The sequence below is a fragment of the Anas acuta genome, chromosome 12 (assembly GCF_963932015.1).
Source record: "Anas acuta chromosome 12, bAnaAcu1.1, whole genome shotgun sequence".
NCBI lineage: Eukaryota > Metazoa > Chordata > Aves > Anseriformes > Anatidae > Anas > Anas acuta.
This window is the reverse complement of record NC_088990.1, coordinates 15,590,905-15,608,517: the sequence shown is the minus strand read 5'-3', so window position 1 is coordinate 15,608,517 and position 17,613 is coordinate 15,590,905. Positions and strand designations below refer to the sequence as shown.

The following is a 17,613-nucleotide window of genomic DNA, read 5'->3' as shown; positions in this document are numbered from 1 at the left end:
TGGCGGCGTAGGCGCGGGCGGGCGGTGGGCTGCCGGCGGCCATCTTGTGGCAGGCGCCGCCGCGGCGAGGGCGCGGGGCCGGGCCGGAGGTGCGGCTGAGGGGCTGCCCCGGGGCTCGCACCCGCCTCCACGGCCTTCGCTACGGTGTGGCCCTGACCGGGGACCGGGCGCCTCGAGGCGCCTGTGCCCGCCTCAGGTGCGATGAGGCGGCCGGGCCGGGCTCTGCCGGGCGGTTGGGCCCTCAGGGGGTTTGGCCAGGTGTGAGGGCCGAGGCGCCTCACGGTGGTGGCTGCGCTAAGCGGCTCCCCTCTCCCCCCTGGGTTTTCAATCTCCCAGGGTTATTCCCTGGGTTACTTGGTAGCAGCAGGGCAGAGCCACAAAATCTGCCCCCCCTCCACCCTTTTTTAAATTTTCTGATGATGAGGCTTCCCAGTGTGGTAAAATAGCGAGTTCAAATGTTCTTAGTAGCTGTAGATTTACATCACAGAAAGTCATTCACTTGTGGTTTTATAAGAAAAAGTGATCCTCTTCACAGCTCTACCGATGGAGAAATGAAGAGGAAACTGCATATTGTAGCGGTCAAAGTATTCAGAGCACCTAGTCCTGTAACTAAAACTCTGGGGATTATATACAAATGCCTATCAATATTGAGAGGATTCAGAATTTTCGAGAGTACTGCATCCGGGTCCAGGGGTCCAGTAGCAGAGAGGAGGGCCACAAAGATGATCAAAGGGCTATGAAGACAGGCTGAGAGAGCTGGGGCTGGTCAGTCTGCAACAGAGAAGGCTCTGGGCAGACCGCAGTGCGTCCTTGCCATGGTTGAAGGGGGCCTACAAGAAAGATGGGGAAATTGTCTTTGGTAGGATATGTGCTGATAGGACGAGGGTTAATGGTTTTAAAAGAGGGTAGAAGTAGATCAGATATTTGGAAGAAATTCCTTATTCTGGGTATGGTGAGGAACAGGTTGCCCAGGGAAGCTATGGATGCCCCTTCCCTGGAACTGCTTAAGGCCAGGTTGGATGGGGCTTTGGGTAACCTGGTCAGGTGGGAGGTGACCCTGCCCATGGCAGGGGTTGGAACTAGGTAGTCTTTAAGGCCCCTTCCAATCCAAACCATTCTGTGAGTCTTTGTCCAAACCCACCAACCAAGGAGTCTCTAGTTTGCAGTTCAGCATTAAGAAAATGGTCTGATTTTAATTTTGCGCTTTTTTTTTTTTTTTTTGTCTCAGAGGCAGAAAGGTTTTATTTCTCACTGGAGTCTCCCAGAGTCCATTCTTGGAGGTAGCCTTATGAGGAGTAATCTTACTTCAAAGCTCAGGTATGGTGGCAGTTACTTAGCACAATGATGAGAAGACTTGCCCAGGTTGTGAATGTGTCAAGTTAAGTCAAACTTCAGTCTGGCATCTCCCTAAAGCCTGCACTTTCCTTTTTTTTTTTCTTCCTTGAAGTGATATACTTTATAAACATGGTTTTTCTATTTCTGTGACATAAATGTGAGCACCAGGACACATTGAAAGCCACCAGATCCTAGCCTACAGTTCAGCTTTTGTTACTGGCAGACATGGGAGTCCACAGATTGTCTCTCATTTCACAGTAATTTCTTTTGTTTTACTTTGAATGGATGTTGCCTAACATATCAGTGGCTAGTTCGTCCAGTGGCTAGTGTCATCTCCTGCAAATGAAGAGATTGGGCAGAAATCACATCCTGAGGATGAGAAAATTAAACTTGGAATTCCAGTGTCTCAGAGAGTGCTTAAGCCATTGAGTTTGCCCAAGAACAAATGGCACTACTTAGCACTCGCTCTAGGAGAGCAATGGCTTCCATCATTTTTTTCTTGGAGATTCAATATGTAGGTGAAGGCTTCCAGATGCAGTGCTTCAAAGATGAATGCTAATAACTAATTCTGGATTATGGTCAGGCAAATTAATACTGAGCTGTTAAAGTTCTGCCAAGACTGAGGCATTGCTGGCTAGAGGTACAAAGAGAATTTTACATGCCTGAAGTCTTAAGATAGAAATCAAAGGTGCCCCCAAGTTAGCACAACAGAGGGGAGCTGCAACTTTGAATTTTCATGACTAATACTAAAACTTCAGTTTTGATCCATGAATCCTCTTTCAGAACTAGCCCAAAGTGTAATCTCCAAATTCACTGGTTAGTTTTTAAGCCAGATTTCTTGTATGGTGCACTTGACGCAGCGAACTGTGATGTTAAAGAAGACACTTTCAAGGATAGGGAAGCTAGACTGATCCAAAATAAATCTGAGGATGTTCATGCTCTTCTTAGCCAAAAGGGGAGCTTAAAAGGTGTTGGGGAGTCTTCTAATTTCCCTGCCATCAAGTGTTTTTGATTTACATTACAAAAACCTCTTGATATATGTGCCTGAAAGCACAGCCTAATTTTGTAATTGTTGATCTCTTGAGATTAACCTAATACATATCAAAATACAGAAAAACACAAGATTTTACTAACAAAAAGAGTCAAGACAGATTTTTCCATTAGAAGCTGAAGTTTTATTACAGGATAACAGTACATAAAGCACATCTAAAATCGATGTGTTCAATGCACTTAATAAAGGTAATGTAATATTAAAGGTACAGTTTCTAAGTACAATATAACAACATTCATATTAGAATGAAAATTGGAGTATTTAAAAGACAACATTAAATCTCTTATTTTTACAGTCATATTTACAAAATGAATCAAAATACTTTTTTTCGGGACTGAGTAAAATAACAAACTTGAATATAAGCAGGCTATCGTAAGAGTGAATTGGAAAGGTCCATGAAAGTGAAAAGTTAAGTGATTGGGTAAAGATCATTAGCAAAGGTTTAGTACAATACCACTTTAGTATTCCTCTTGATGGCTTACGTTTAATGGTGGCTAGAAAAGGAATTTATACATACTGTACACATAACAGACGGCATACATTTACATGTACAGTATAGTTTCATTTGAAGTTGTGTGTATTTACAGAAATTTAAGCATATCACTCAACGAGGTTTTTGAAGTTCATGTGCTTAATCCTCAAACTGACGTATATTTGAAATCATCATTTATTCTCATTTTGTTACGTTGAACATTTAGTCAACAGGGAAAATATGTTAACCAAATGGTTTTGCATAAATATATTAAACTATTAAAATTAAAACAATAGGGAGAACGTGTTCCTAGCATTACGTATAAGTTAGTACATACAAATTTAAGAGCGACTCCTTTTCTTTTTGAAAATATCAAAAGGTGACTTAAATCAACAAGGGAAAATAAAATTGTCATGGCTTGTATTTAAATAAGATTGTAGCTTCAAGAGGTTTTTATAATTATCCTGATAGTGTTTGCAATTAAACATTCCACTTATGAAAATATATGCACGGTGCAGTAAAGTTTGTATTTATTTTTAGGACAACAGTATGTTTGCTGTTTAAAAAAAATTATTTATATATATATATTCCTTGAATTGAGGGTATAAAAGCAGTGCATGGAAGCCAAGAATCATGGCTTTAAAATTCACTACCTTCTATTATCAAAAAGTGCAGTAAACAGAAACAATTGTATTTAATAAATTGCTCAAAAATCTTTGCTAAAGATCTTATAAATTCAGTAATATTACAGAAAAATTCTAATAAATATTTAAAAGGTTAATTACCTCCTTAGTTAGATATTTGATATCCATTGTTTTTTAAGAATTAACACGAAAACAGTATCTAGAATGAAAGGAACAGGGGATAAGAATACTTTTAAGGGTACATGACTATGTAAATTAAGGTATATATGAAAAATAAAAACAAAACCCCCAGACCTGACAAATGTTGCGAATTCCACTCCTTAATTAACTTTAGTTGCTAGTGGCTGTCCTCAGATATGTATGCGTGATTTATAAAGCATACCCAAGGACTGAATTTAGCCATCGATCTATCATCGAAGATTTACAGAAAATTCCTATTTACAGTAACTGGAGTTAATTGTGTAGGCATAGCCTAGTAACATCTGCGGTTTGAGTGTGTACAGATCCTATTTAATGTGAAGAGGGAGGAAGGCACCCATCAGAATAACATCTATAAATATCAGATGCCACAAGAAGATAGATATCTACAAACAAGCCAAATAACTACCTCCCTTTCAGACAGACAGCATATTGTAAATAGTTTATACTGCTAGATTTGATTCTTTTCTTGTTTCTGATACGATACAGGCAGACTGATTTATTAACCAAAAGGGTATCAAGCTGGACAGAACGTTTTTAGTAATGTTAATAATGTAGAAGAAAATTCTACATTTGATATCAAGTATCTGTACCGGTGAAGTAATTTTCTCCTTATTAAATATACTATAGAATAATTTATATAATGACACTATGCATTTAAAGAGAAAACCATGTCCCAAATCTTGTACTCTGATACAGGTACTTGTTGGGCATATGTAGGTGTATATATATATATATACACAAATATATATATATTTATATATAGTTATACTCAGTGAAATTAACAAGACCCAAAGGTGGTATTGTCTAGGAATAAAAGGGGTTTGTTTGCTTTTGTTCACAAAAGTAACTTATCTAGCACCACACATCAGAAAAACACAAAAATAGCACACTCTAGTTCTAAACAGCTATGTCTAAAATAGATTATATAGTAAAACAGATATTATACAGCATAATGTGGTATTTGATAAACAGATAAATATTTGCACTGTGTAGGCTGTTTATAGTATAACTTTATCTATACAGAATGAAAGCAAAAAGTTAACTGTATAGAGGTGAGCAGAACAACATTAAATATTATGACTCCAAAGCAGAGACGAAGTTAGAGTTGAAAGAATAGAGCAAGATAAAATGTTTACAGGCCATTACAAGTCCTTAAATTAGTAGTAAAATAAGGAATCAGTTGCTCAAGTTTAAGAAAGCAGTAAACAAGAGATTGCATTTACATGCAGATGTCTAAAACTTGTATTTCTTTTAAATCTATGCACAAAAAGTCATTTGTTTTTATTGCTTGACATTCAGTTATGGCTAGAGTATTTTTTAACCTTTTTTGTACTTTGGAAACAAGAATATTGTTAAAGGTGCCATAAAAATGGACAACATTGAAAACAGTTTGCAAATAAACCACCTAACACTGCAGTTCTTTATACATTTTAAAAAGCCTTGTCTGGGGTTTGTCATATGTTAAATATATTTAAACTGGGAAAATACATTGTAGCTTGAAGCCTCCCATTGGCCCAAACATCCAATACAAAAACACATCTCCAGAAAAGGAGCAGGCAGACAGTACAGTTACATATAAAGAAGCAGCCAGTTAATGTCCTAATATTTCAAATATTCACCACTGTTTTGTAACTTGTTTCTAAATCAATGTAGAAATGAGGAACATTTTGGATTTAGAAAGGTGTACAGTACGTATGCCTTTTTGTGAAATAAAATTCACTGTATTGCTTATGAATTCTCTGCATTAGAAATGACAGCATTACAGATTGCAAATTCCTGTAAAGTTTATGCATCTACATTAAGACTCTGTGGGGTAATTTAGGTTAGTGTTTCTCAAACTGAAAGTCACAACCATTAAAAGTTGCCCAAGTGTTTAGATTATTATCAAAACACTCTGTCAGGCTCACACAGCTCGGTTCTATGTGAATCGTAGCAGCTCTGTTCACCAGCACAAACAGACGCACTGTGCTGTCCGGGGAACTCATCCTACTTAGTGGATGCAGCTCAGCTCCCCGGGCATGAAGGGGCTGCAAGAACTGGCTGTTGGCTGCCTGTGCTTGTGGTAGCCATGGAGTTACTGCTGAACACCCAGCAGCAGCTCAGTTGCTTTAGTTGGGCAAGGCGGCCAGTAATTACACCTGGTTCTCACTCCCTACCCCAGGAAAACTAAGTTAATTCCAACACATAGAGCTCTATGAAGAAATATAGCCCAGAGCGACTGTGCTTTCAGAAAGCTTGAGAAACACTGACTTGCAGGAAAACAAGTACACAAAGGACATAGGAACACTGAAAACATGCAGGTGTTAACAAAAAGGTGTGGTGTCACATATCAAGTTGAACAACTTGATTGTGAAGGTCAGCTTAAAGAAGTAATGAAATTCTGAGGGAAGACAAAGAAATGAATATTGTGGCAGGAGGATTGAACCCATGAGTATTGATCTGAAGCCTTTATCATGTTTTTTCTTATTTGGATAGCCTACTTATTGCTATAAAGTTATTGCTATATTCTACCGATGATAAAGGCAAACAAACAAAAGACAAGATAAAGAGCAATGTTACGTGTGAAATAGGTAGAATACAGCTTTTACTTTGATGTTAAAATTCTATTTAGTACCTGAATAAAGTTCCAAAGATAGACTGTATATTAACCTAAATGTTACATATTTTCCCCTCAAGTCCAGTGACTTAGCATTATTTAGTGAGCTACTAACACAGTACTAGGATTAAAGCACATACTCAGTGATTTTTAAATAAATAAATCATTCAGATTTTAAAACTTCTCTTTTTGTTGTTGTATTTGGTATCCTTATGCATTTGCCCTCATTTCCACCAAATGATTTACTGACAAATATTTATGCAAAAAGAAAATAGGAGGTTAATATTCAAATACATTGATGGAATGCAATGTTTAAAGTAATAAATATTAGTATTAATAATAAAAAAAATAATTCTAGTAGTTACATTTCTCTAGCTAAGGAAAATAAAAATGTTTCCTCTGTGCAATCAAAATGAGCTAGCACAGGTAGAATTTCGGATACTGACTACTCAAAAGCTAATTACTTCTTATTTTGGGATATTGGATGATAAATGCTGTTTCTGACACTGATATTAGTAAATTTATCTACTTTGGAGACTTCAAGAATTTGCTGGAAAAAATCATATACTGTTTGCACAGCTTGTACTGGCAACCTGTTTGTTCATCAAGTACAGACTGGGGAACATCTATGTCAATCCTTAGAGCCCAAAAGAAGATACTGTAATGTTTGGATCACCCCGCTACATAGTTAATACATTGTGTAGACTGCGAGTATTAATAGTATATTTAATTGATCAGCAAGTATGAATAGGAGGATTTCTGTTGAGAATCAGCAATAGTGATTTTCTTCTGGTGACATTGCCAGAACACAAGCTAATCAGGAGGTCATACTTACTTAGCAGTTGTAAGCCTTAGAAGGCCATTCCAAGCTAAACTGGACCATCAGCTTGCAAAATGTTAAGAAAGGTTTCCCTAATGATTATATGTAAGATCAAGTAAACAACTGGAAGCCACAGACCCAGTGGAAAACAAAACAAACTTACTAACCTAAGATACTGGAGAACTGATGCTTTTTGCAAGAAAAAAAGATGTTTGATAGAGAAATTCACTCTCTTCCTGATCTAACCAGTCTTGAAATCTTGCTCATTTTGGCCATAGTTGCTTATTTACTTTCCTACTTGCATTTTCAAAAGAATGTGAGGCCACAAAAGAAAACTAATTGTGATAGGCTTCCAGAATCATACAATTTGGCACTTAGAGACTTACTAGACACTGCTGGTTTTTGCTACTGTTGTGATCATTTGAAATTGATGTACTAGATACGAAAATGACTGACTTCAGCCTTAGTGTTTCTTTCCTGTCAGGTTTTTTGCTTTACCATGAAGCATAAGTGATAATGACAGACAAGGTCTGAATTACTGTTCTTGTATTCTATGTGACTTTACTGCCAAAACCTGATCATTGCATTTTCATTCATATTATACTATTATAAACTGATTTGTTTTCTTTGACAATTTAAATACTGAAAACCCATTTTATATTGCAAAACACAGAAATTCACCTGGAAAAAGTCCTATGATTATAATAACGTCCAGAGGTTATTGAAATTAAATTTCCATCATGATCTATTAATGGATCAGCATTCATTTATTAGCTAAAATATAATTGCAAAACCTTTGCAATTGTTTGGAGTAATATTGTTTGGAAGAAAATAAAGACCAAGGAGCAGATAGATTGCAAAACTGAGTCATAGAACGAGGCACACATAGAGCATTTAGTTAAAAAAAAATAAAAATCTATCCAGTTCTCATGTGCCTGGGGGAGAGAGGGAAAGGGGAAGGGAAGAAATACTAGCTTTTTTTTTTTTTTCTTTTTAAAGTAATTTGTCCCACCAGTAGTACTGGCCACCCTGTTGAAGAGTTTTAGAAGATCCCTGAGCACATTAGTTTCTGACTCTTAACCCCAGCTCCAAAATGATAGGGCCTCCGTTGTTGATAACAAGATGGATTGTCATTCACAGTTAAGTCAATCATAAGGTGCTTATATATTTACCCTTTTTTTCACCAATCAGCACAAAGAACTGTCAGAAAATAACTTTTATTTTTCTTTTTAAATAATAAAAGGGCACAAAATTATTAAACAGTCAATGTTTTGTGACAGTGGTTTAGGATTATTATCTGGCTGCCCCTCAACAACAGACAAGTGATTCAATCGACATTCCTTAGCAAAAAAAAAAAAAAAAAAAAAAAAAAAGGCAAAAAAAATCCTGTACAAATATGTATTTTTCCCTGAGGGATCAAGGTTACACCCGCAAGTGCTCTATGTACATATTGCACTGTAGAGGAATGAAGAACATGTGCAAAAAAAGCAACAATGATTGAAGCTTACTAATCAAACCTTTTAATCATGACCGCTATGTCATCTTGCATTTTGGAATGTCGGAACACAGCTATTCCTTAAATCTACAATGTAAAAAATGAAGAAAAGAAAGAAAAAGAAACACACACCTCTACTATGGCACATTCAATGAAATAAAAAGTTTTCCAAAGACAAATAGACAAATTCCATCAAGAAAATAATACAAAGTTCGTTCATTTGTGTTTTTTTTTTGTTTTTTAGAAAAATTACATTACTTTCTTTCATTGTTTCACATTACAAAATCTTTTTTTTTTTTTTTAATGTTTACACAAATCACATTTTATTGCAGGAATATTTCAAGTGCCATCAAATATTTATAGAAGGGTTAAAAAAATAGAAGTCTCTCTAAAGTGGTCCAGACAAGGCTTTGTATAGAATAAATCTTTTTTCCACCTTCTGTTTTTGTCTTAAGTATTTTCAATACATTTTTTTTCATTGACACTTAAGAGCCTAGAAGCAGCCACTCACACGCACCCACGCATATATTCATGTGCGCACAACAGTACTCTCTCTCACACACACAGGTGCACATACACACACAGATATCTTGGTATCCATACTAAGATAGATAAGCTTTAATAAAGAACAACCAAACTTAAAAACAGCCTCCCTTTTCACCTCATCCCATAGTTTTTAAAAACCAAACAATGTTAGAGATGCTGAAGTATGTTAGGGCCGTCCAAATGACAGTATACTATACTCTTTTCTAGAAAGCCAGAAAATATCTCTGTGGATAGTTATGCCCAATAAAAAGTCTCTTTGCAGACCTCAATGAATGGATCATTCAAGAGCAGTATGTTACTTCTTTATCTTCAGCTATCCTCATGTTTTTGTTTGTAGTCAGCTGGGCAGATCATGAAGATACTTGTGAATATCCACTGCCCCCCAGTATGGTTTTTAACTGAATAGTCTGTTGATTGTCTGACACCAGGCCACAGTCCCAGAGTTGTGCAGAGTGCACTTCCTCTGCCGCGTCAGGTTCTCACATGGCAGGCATTCCGGCCAGCCGCACTGAGGCTAGTCTACATCCCCTTTCATAACAGCCTCTGTGGCAACTGCCGTCTTTTCAGTACACCTGCCATGGCCGTATCTCTTTTTTCCTTGTCTCTACCAAGCGAAACAAAGCCAGTAATATTTTACTGCCAAGTGGCTGCTAACTGTGATCAGGAAAGCAGACTTCCTTGGGGTGTGTATGCACAGCCTGGTTTGACAAGGTGCTAGTACACAGGAGCTCCCGCTGTGAAAAACAGCAGTGTGTAGGTGCTGCATAACCTGGGAGATCATGGCACAAGCCAATTCTAGATGTAACAGGCTTTCAGTTAAGGCCTTATTAGGAACCCTTCTATGATTATGCATTTTATTATTAAATGCTCCCAAATTCTGTGTTGTCAGTGACTTATGGGTATAAATACTCTGAACTAGATACTGAACAAAACCATTGGCGTCTAAAGGCCTGGTAAAGTACTAATATTCATCAGGAAAAGATAGGTTAATGATGTGACTGAAAATTAATCCCAATTGCCTCGTAGTCTACTTATTTTCAGAAACAGGAGTTGTATCTCACTCTCTAAAAAAGTACAAGTCTTACTTCATTACTCATTAGTTGACACTGCAATTAAGTTTAGTTGATCTTTAAAGGACTAGCACCTCAGGCTGGTCACATTCAGAAAACATTTGTTAGTTAAAAATGTTGGTTTAAAAGTAGGAACACATACTGGAATCAAAGTACCGTATCATGCCAGTTACTCCAATAAAGTAAACAATGATTCTAGGAAAAGGTAGCAGTGAGATTGCAGAGAGCGTGTGCTGGGCTGGGAGCGGGCAGGATGGCACAGCACAAGGACAGCTCTCTGGCCTCCATCCTGGTGCTCACAAAGCTGTAAGTGTTCCTGTCCACCTCTCCCTGCTTTCACCCCATATAGAGGAATGATAGCCAAGTGCTATCCAGTGCTATCTACAAGGTTCCCTGACGAAAAAAAACGACTTTGAGAGGTCATGGCTGAATGGCTCAATTTGACCCCAAAGGAAACATTCAAATCACAGAATAAATCTCTGTTTTGCTTGTAATGATCTGCTGTCCTAGTTCTTCTTTTAAAATGGTTAGACTTCAGTGTGCTTCTGTTCAATTCAATGTTATTTTCAATGACTGTATGTAAGCAATTTATTATCTTTGGAAATTGAAGTGGTGGAGTACATTGTGGGTTTTTTCTCTTTTTTAAAGTCCTGTTTTTTTTTCATATGTACTTCATCATAAACTTAATTTGTACAGGTCTATAAGACATCTGGTTGTGTGTACTCATCTCATCCAAAAGCAGTTACGCACCTCTGGTGCAATAAGCCACAGTTTATTTTGTGATGTGGTTTAGTGTGGATATGTTCCCTTCAGAACTAATTTAATTTCTGTATCTTGCTGCATTTACTCAGAGACAGTACTATATGTAAAGAGAATGGTAACGTATTAATAAAGATGGCAAGATTTGGCTTATCAGTTGGTTACGCAACGCAGGAATCACAACTTCAAAATGCCAAAATGTAGATTTATGGTATTTGTGATTTCCAGGCATTAAACAGAGTCCAAAACAATGTTTTCTAGCAACAGCGTACCCTTATTTTATTGGTCTGTTCTCATGTGATAAACTTTAAAGTGCATCGATTTAAATAAAGAGAGCAATTCTGTTCAGCTACTTTAAATTGAACTGGTGGATGTTTGAAGAACATGGGTCATTGTCTAATCTCACTGAAGCCAAAACCAAACATCCTGTGGATTTTGATAGGATAGAGTTTGGAGTTTGAAGGCATTGTTTACAAAATGGAGTAAAAAGTATGTAATATTATGTCTAAAAATCAATTTTCCACATACATGTCATACACATACTTTTACTGTAGATACAGACTTAAGTAAATCCCTTCAAACCTGGGTTTATGTTGGGCTTTGCACACTTTGTTAACAGTCTGATTTTCAAGGGTGAAGGTTTATTCTATCTGTAAGTGATCTGTAATTGCTTAAGATAACTTTGTCCAAGGAAACTCAGCACCTTTGAAAATGAGGCTTTTGACTTGTGTGCCTAAATCTGAATCTTGGCATATAATTTTAAACATCCAGGTTTGAAAGATTTGAAAACAAAAGTACATTTTAAATTAACAGTTGAAAAGCTGATTTTAATTTAGAAACTTTTCATTATTTTCTAACTCTTAAAAAAAAAAATCTGTGTAACCATTTCAGGATATGACCAGCCTCTCTTTAAAAGTAACATGGAAAACAGCAGCATAAATACCTCCCAATGTACCAGTACCTGCCAAAAACCTTTTTCAGTTAAACTTGAATTTCTGGTGCACATGCAACACAACAATGAACACGCTAGCATTTAATTTAAAGAAAAAGGTGCAAAATGAAAGTGCCTTATCAATTCAACAAGAAAAGCTATACCAGTAACTACATTTTATATTAATTAAAACAATATATAAACAATATCTCTTTTGCTATATATAGTCTTCATGCCCATTTACCCTGTAATATATTATAATGCTATTGTTGCTATTGCTATGGACCCTTTTCATGCCGTTCTGTCTACTGGCAAACAGTGGTAGGTGAAAAAAATCGTCCTTCATGAAACAATGAGCAAGTTGTGCAAACTGATGCTGAAATCTCTGCAATGCACACCAGTCGCTGATTACTAGGTGGACTCTCTGTTCTGATCAACAAATTGATTGTTCTGTCAGAAGTCTGGGCAGTGAACTACAAGAGAAAACAACCTTCTGATATTAGTACCCTCAGTCTGTGTAAACAGAGGTCAAGGATTGAGAAGCTGAGACAGAAAAAGGGTCCATATTTGTAGGCATAATGGAAATCATATGCATGAGAAAAACAAGTTCAACTTTGTTTCATTGTTTCCCATCCTTCGCCTGACCCCGACTGCCAAGAGATGTGCAGTGTGTTGGCTCCCTAGGTCTGTGCAGGGCCATATAAAGTGTCTTGGTTTTCTTTTTTTCTTTTTTTTTTTCTCTTTTCCTTTCTTTTGTTTTAATGTTTGTACTTCAGACATTCTAGAAGTGCTTAGGTGATACGTTTACCCATCAATTTGCATCGCTGGCTCAAATTCTGAAGTGAACAACTCCTTGTAAAGTGGAGGAAAATGAAGTCGTACAATGTCTGGGTATATTGCTTTAAATGCCATAAGCTTTTCTGTATGTCGTCCGCACAGTGCTCTTAAAGTAGACACTTTGCATATTAACTGTAAAAAAATGAACAGAAGTCACAGAGTCATACATAGAACCAGGCCTCCTTAGGATCAGAGCTCTCTCAAACATACGGAATTCACTTCAGTTGTTTACCTTAACAGTGACATTTCAGAAGCATAGTAGTGGCTGAGTACGGTATGTCAGATTTAATAAAAAGGAAAAGGGGGAAGCCACTAAAATGCTATCAAGTAATGTATGAATACTATTTGTGAAAGAATCTTTCCTTGAAGTCGCTAGGAAAATGTATCACTTGCCTAGTATCTAGGCAATACCATGAGCACCAGATTGATATGGAACTATTACCTGTCTGGACCTTTATTCATGCTACTTAGCTACTCCCTTGGAAGAAGGCATGGCTGATAGCTCTTAAACCCACTGTATTATATAGGGAAATGGCAGTATAATAGATCAGGCTATTTACATTTATGCCCAATAAAGGTAAAATGAAATTGTCATAAAGGAAAGATCAGAAAAATCTGTACTCAAAAATATGGCTAGAGCGGTCATTGAACTTACTGAGTACATACTTGTACAAAAGCACTGGAACTTTCTAACAAAGGTATCTAAAGTATATGCTGGGAAAAGGATGATATAAGCTAGGACTTGAAATGAGGACAGTCTGGAAAGCCTAGACTTTATACTGGGCTGTAACATCCTGCTTGTTGTAATTAATTCCATGGTGTTAAACTAAGCATGAACAACAAGGAACTACGTCTGCAAGGAAGTGCCTGTCCTTCCCCTGGTTTTCACTTTTTTTTTTTTTTTTAAAACATCACACTGCCTTTGAATTTTTGAAAACTTATGTGATGATACTTTAGATTAACATAATAGTATTTACTATCTCTTTTCTCCTCCCTAGCCATCAAGATTTGGAAAAACTGATGAGAAAAAGACTGTGTGGGGAACTCACGGAATGCTGAGAAACAAGGTTAGTTTGGATATTGTGTCTTGTCACAACCTAGTTGTCATGCAGACAGAGGTTTCATGAAGATCAAGGCCTGCATATTGGAAAACTGAAATAGTGTTCTGCATGGCAGAAATGTTGTTTAGGACAAGTAGAATAAAAACGTTGATGGGTTTTCATTTTCATTTTGCATTTATGCATTTACTAAACCATACTTTAGTAAACCACACTGAAGTATGGTTTAGTAAATGAATAAAAGCTTTTACATTGTTCATAAGAAAGTGTACTTTCACAGTCGTGACATGGCACAGTATGATTCATACCTTTGTTAGAATTCCATCTTCTCGGTGGTTCTTCTGTAGGACGTGCTGAAGTGCTAGCTGGATCTTCTGTTGGAGTTTTTCAATTTTTACCTTCTCCTGGAGCCATGAACGATCTAAATACAAATGGAGTTAACACCTCTAGTACTGCGTACATCCATCACATTGCACCAAGAAATACTAATTCTATTGCAAATTTGTATTTCCTGTTTGCAATCTTCCTTACATTTTAACATTCTTACATAAGAAATGAGTTTTAAAATTCATAGGTTTTGGAATACATTTATTACCTCCATTTAAAATTACTTTTATAAAGCCCTCAATAAGAAGAGTGCTGCATATCTGAATAAGCTTTATTAATTATTTGCTAATAAGGTCTTTAAAATGCAGGGTGTTTACAAAACGAAGCTAGCAACTTTTTAGTGGGAAATGAATAGATTACACAATGAACAAGCAGTTGGAGTGGATCTCTTTGCTTAGACCTACAGTGACATACAGAAAAATCAGAAGCAATATTAAGCTATTCAAAAAGTGCTCCTAAACTTCCTAGCAGAAATGAAGGATTACCTGCAACAGCCAGTGTGGCAGAACTGAGGGATTCTGTGGCTTAAATACTAAGACAAAGGGCAAACATACTTCCATCACGGCAAATAGCATAAAAATATATTTATGATGGAGTCAATAAACTCACTGTTGCTAATAGACTCTTCCAACACATACTGCTGAGTCCACTATACTGCAGTTTAAAAAAAGACTGTATTTCCTTTGGTCTTATGCCAAACACAAACTGACTTTCTCAAGTGGTATCCTATTTCACCCAGCTTAATATGTCTTCCCAGTACCTGGAGTACTGTGTGAATCTGTTTGAGATAATAATCTCAGAAAAAAACATATTTTATCACGTGCTTGTGACAATTCTGCTACAGCTGCACACTCACACACACTGGCAGTTGACTATATCAATTCAATGCTGTCCATGTTCTGCCTGTCCCACCTAGATCGCCCTGGTGATCTCAATCAACATGCATTTAAGCTTTTGCGAAGAAGCTATATCAACAACAAGGAGAAACATTAGAAAACATGGGTTTAGATTAGAATTTCCAACTTGATTTGTTCTTAAATTTATGTTTTAAATATATTTATGAAAAAAATAGGTCATGAGGGACCAAAACAATGTTGACATTTCATGCTGTCTGATAGTCTTAGCTTTACCATTAAAAGATACTTCAAAATGAAAATGAACTCTACCGTAGAAACCTAGAGCAATACTTTTTCTCTTACCTGCTGACATTAAAACAAATGCAGAAAACAAAGCTATCTCATCTTCTGTCAGGTGCATAGAACACAAACTTTTTCCAAATTCAAACACAAAACTAATGAAGTCTTCACAACCTGCCAAAAAGAAGGTGCAGCTCATGCCAAATTGTTTAAAACCATTTCAAAGCTACACAGTTGCTGATATATTCTGATGAAGGTGAAACATGGGTGTAAAATACTTCATGAGTGAACATTCTTCCCCTTAAGGACTGTTGAGTAATGATATTGAGATCTCATTCATGCCTGGTTTTTTTTTTTAACCTATTCACCCTATTTTATTTATTTATTTATTTACCAATTTAACCTAGTCCCACAAGTCCCCCACACCCTGGTACCCAGTATTCTGAAGGCTTTGTACATTTTATCTTGTTGTTCTTTTGGGGAAAATACAGATGAAAACCAAGCCAGTTTTGAACTCAAAATTAGTTTGGCTTTGTTGCCATTCTAAATGAAACTTTCTCATGTTACTGTGGACTGGATGTTTTAAATGTGTACTTGAAAAATGCTGATTTCAATAATATTGAGCACACAGAAGAGGGAGGGGAGAAAGGCATACAAGATACATGCAGGAGCAAAAGGAGAAGCCAGGGTCTGAAAGCTTTTCATGCAGAAAAAGAACTGTGTCTCCTTTCATCCATTCTCTTGCTCACACAGGTGTAAGTCAGGTTACTGCTGCTGTTACACATGCTGTTACGCAGTTCACAAAAGCTGAGCCCTGCTTTGAAAGGGACTGCAACCTCTGTTGGAATAGGGTTCTCCTCTGCAGATCTCAGCCCCCAACCCAGCTTAAATTTCTGGGTGTAGTTGGTAACAGATGAAAGTAATGTTTCATTGGATCTAGTAGGAGGTAGAGGCCCACATCTGATACTGCATTCTCTGAATTGTTTGCACTGAGACTTTGTACCTTGAGGTATTTTAGAAAGGCATGGAATACTTCATTAACTGTATGGTATTCTTCTGCCATATTGTCACTGCCATTTTTCACTGCCCTCTAAAATGGCTTACATCCCAAATTTATACCCAATTAAATGCATCCTTTTAAAAATAGAAGTTTAAAAAAATTGCTACGGTATGGTTTAATTAAAAAAAAATATTTACAATATTTTACTTGCAAATAACTAGATTTTGCATATTACAAGACACTATTAACAACTTCAAAGCAGTAATGTCAGTGTATCCAAAAGAGACTTAAAGTTTCTTTTTTTTTTTTTTCAACAGGATACATCAAACTTTACAAGGGATTATGAAATCTGAGCTTGTTCTTCACAAGTGTGTCCAAACAGATCTACCCTGATCTAAGGTACATGATGGATTTTAACACCAACAATCCTTTGCTGCATGGAGTTAAGCTGTTTTAACTCCTGAAATCAGCTTGGCTTCAAACAGAGCCAGCACGATTGTTTACAAAATAAGCAGTTTGAGCTTTTCAACTCTCTTTTTATTTGAATACTACAAGCTGATTTTTTCAAGGCAGCTGTCTCTCTTGCTCTTCTACCTTATTGTTTTTATTCTGTGGTTTAAAATGCAACACTTGACATTTCCTTACCTAAGGACTTGAAAACCTCTGGGCTAGCATACTTGCCATCAAAGTAGACTGTGTTGTTCTGGGAGTCAAAGGCACGGCACATTCTGATGAACACAACCTCTAAAGACCCTAAAACAGAAACAATGTATGTTTGACTATTTAAGTAGAGACTTCAGTTGCAAGTGAGGATTCAAAAACTTCAAAATGCTCTGCCTTCAGTATAGATTGAGTAGAGTAGTAGGTTTCTGTGGTGCAACAAAGAATGGTTCGATTTGATAGTACAATTAACATAATTCCCATAAACCCCTTTAGAACTTTTTGTAAAAGCAACTTAGTTAATCCTAATAAATATTTTTCATTAGAATAATGAAGTCTCTGAAGTCAAAGCAGTTCATTTAGATTATGCTCATGAAGCTTTAACAGCTTTGTCCAAGTAATCTGCATTACTTCTACAACATCTTGTGTAGAACAATCTGGATTTTTACCTACAAATATGTTATTCACTGTTAGTACGCCAAATCAAAAAAATTAATCCAACTTTTTCATCCTTACACACTTATTGCTCCCTTTGTTCATAATGAAAATTTCATACATAGACTGGAACTCATCATAGAATGGTTTGAGTTGGAAGGGACCTTAAACATCATCTAG

The 17,613-nt window shown here is 36.7% G+C and overlaps 1 protein-coding gene and 2 long non-coding RNA genes across 9 annotated transcripts in view; 2 read left to right on the top strand and 1 right to left on the bottom strand.

The window, feature by feature from the left end:
- Positions 1-17,613, top strand: part of LOC137863093 (uncharacterized) — a 508,128-nt gene that overhangs the window by 49,410 nt on the left and 441,105 nt on the right. The gene's annotated exons all lie outside the window — the stretch shown is intronic.
- LOC137863091 (uncharacterized) lies at positions 6-16,988 on the top strand. The gene is made up of 4 exons (XR_011100684.1): positions 6-196; positions 1,229-1,317; positions 13,756-13,824; positions 16,656-16,988. It is a non-coding gene; the product is annotated as an uncharacterized lncRNA (long non-coding RNA).
- Positions 2,488-17,613, bottom strand: part of RORA (RAR related orphan receptor A) — a 409,489-nt gene continuing 394,363 nt past the window's right edge. For all 7 annotated transcript variants that reach the window (XM_068695954.1, XM_068695953.1, XM_068695952.1 and 4 more), the window contains 4 exons: positions 16,984-17,091; positions 15,402-15,512; positions 14,124-14,236; positions 2,488-12,889 (listed from right to left, as the gene is read on the bottom strand). In XM_068695954.1, coding sequence (XP_068552055.1) covers positions 12,725-12,889; positions 14,124-14,236; positions 15,402-15,512; positions 16,984-17,091 — 497 coding nt within the window. In that variant the 3' untranslated portion in view covers positions 2,488-12,724. The remainder of the gene's footprint in view (positions 12,890-14,123; positions 14,237-15,401; positions 15,513-16,983; positions 17,092-17,613) is intronic.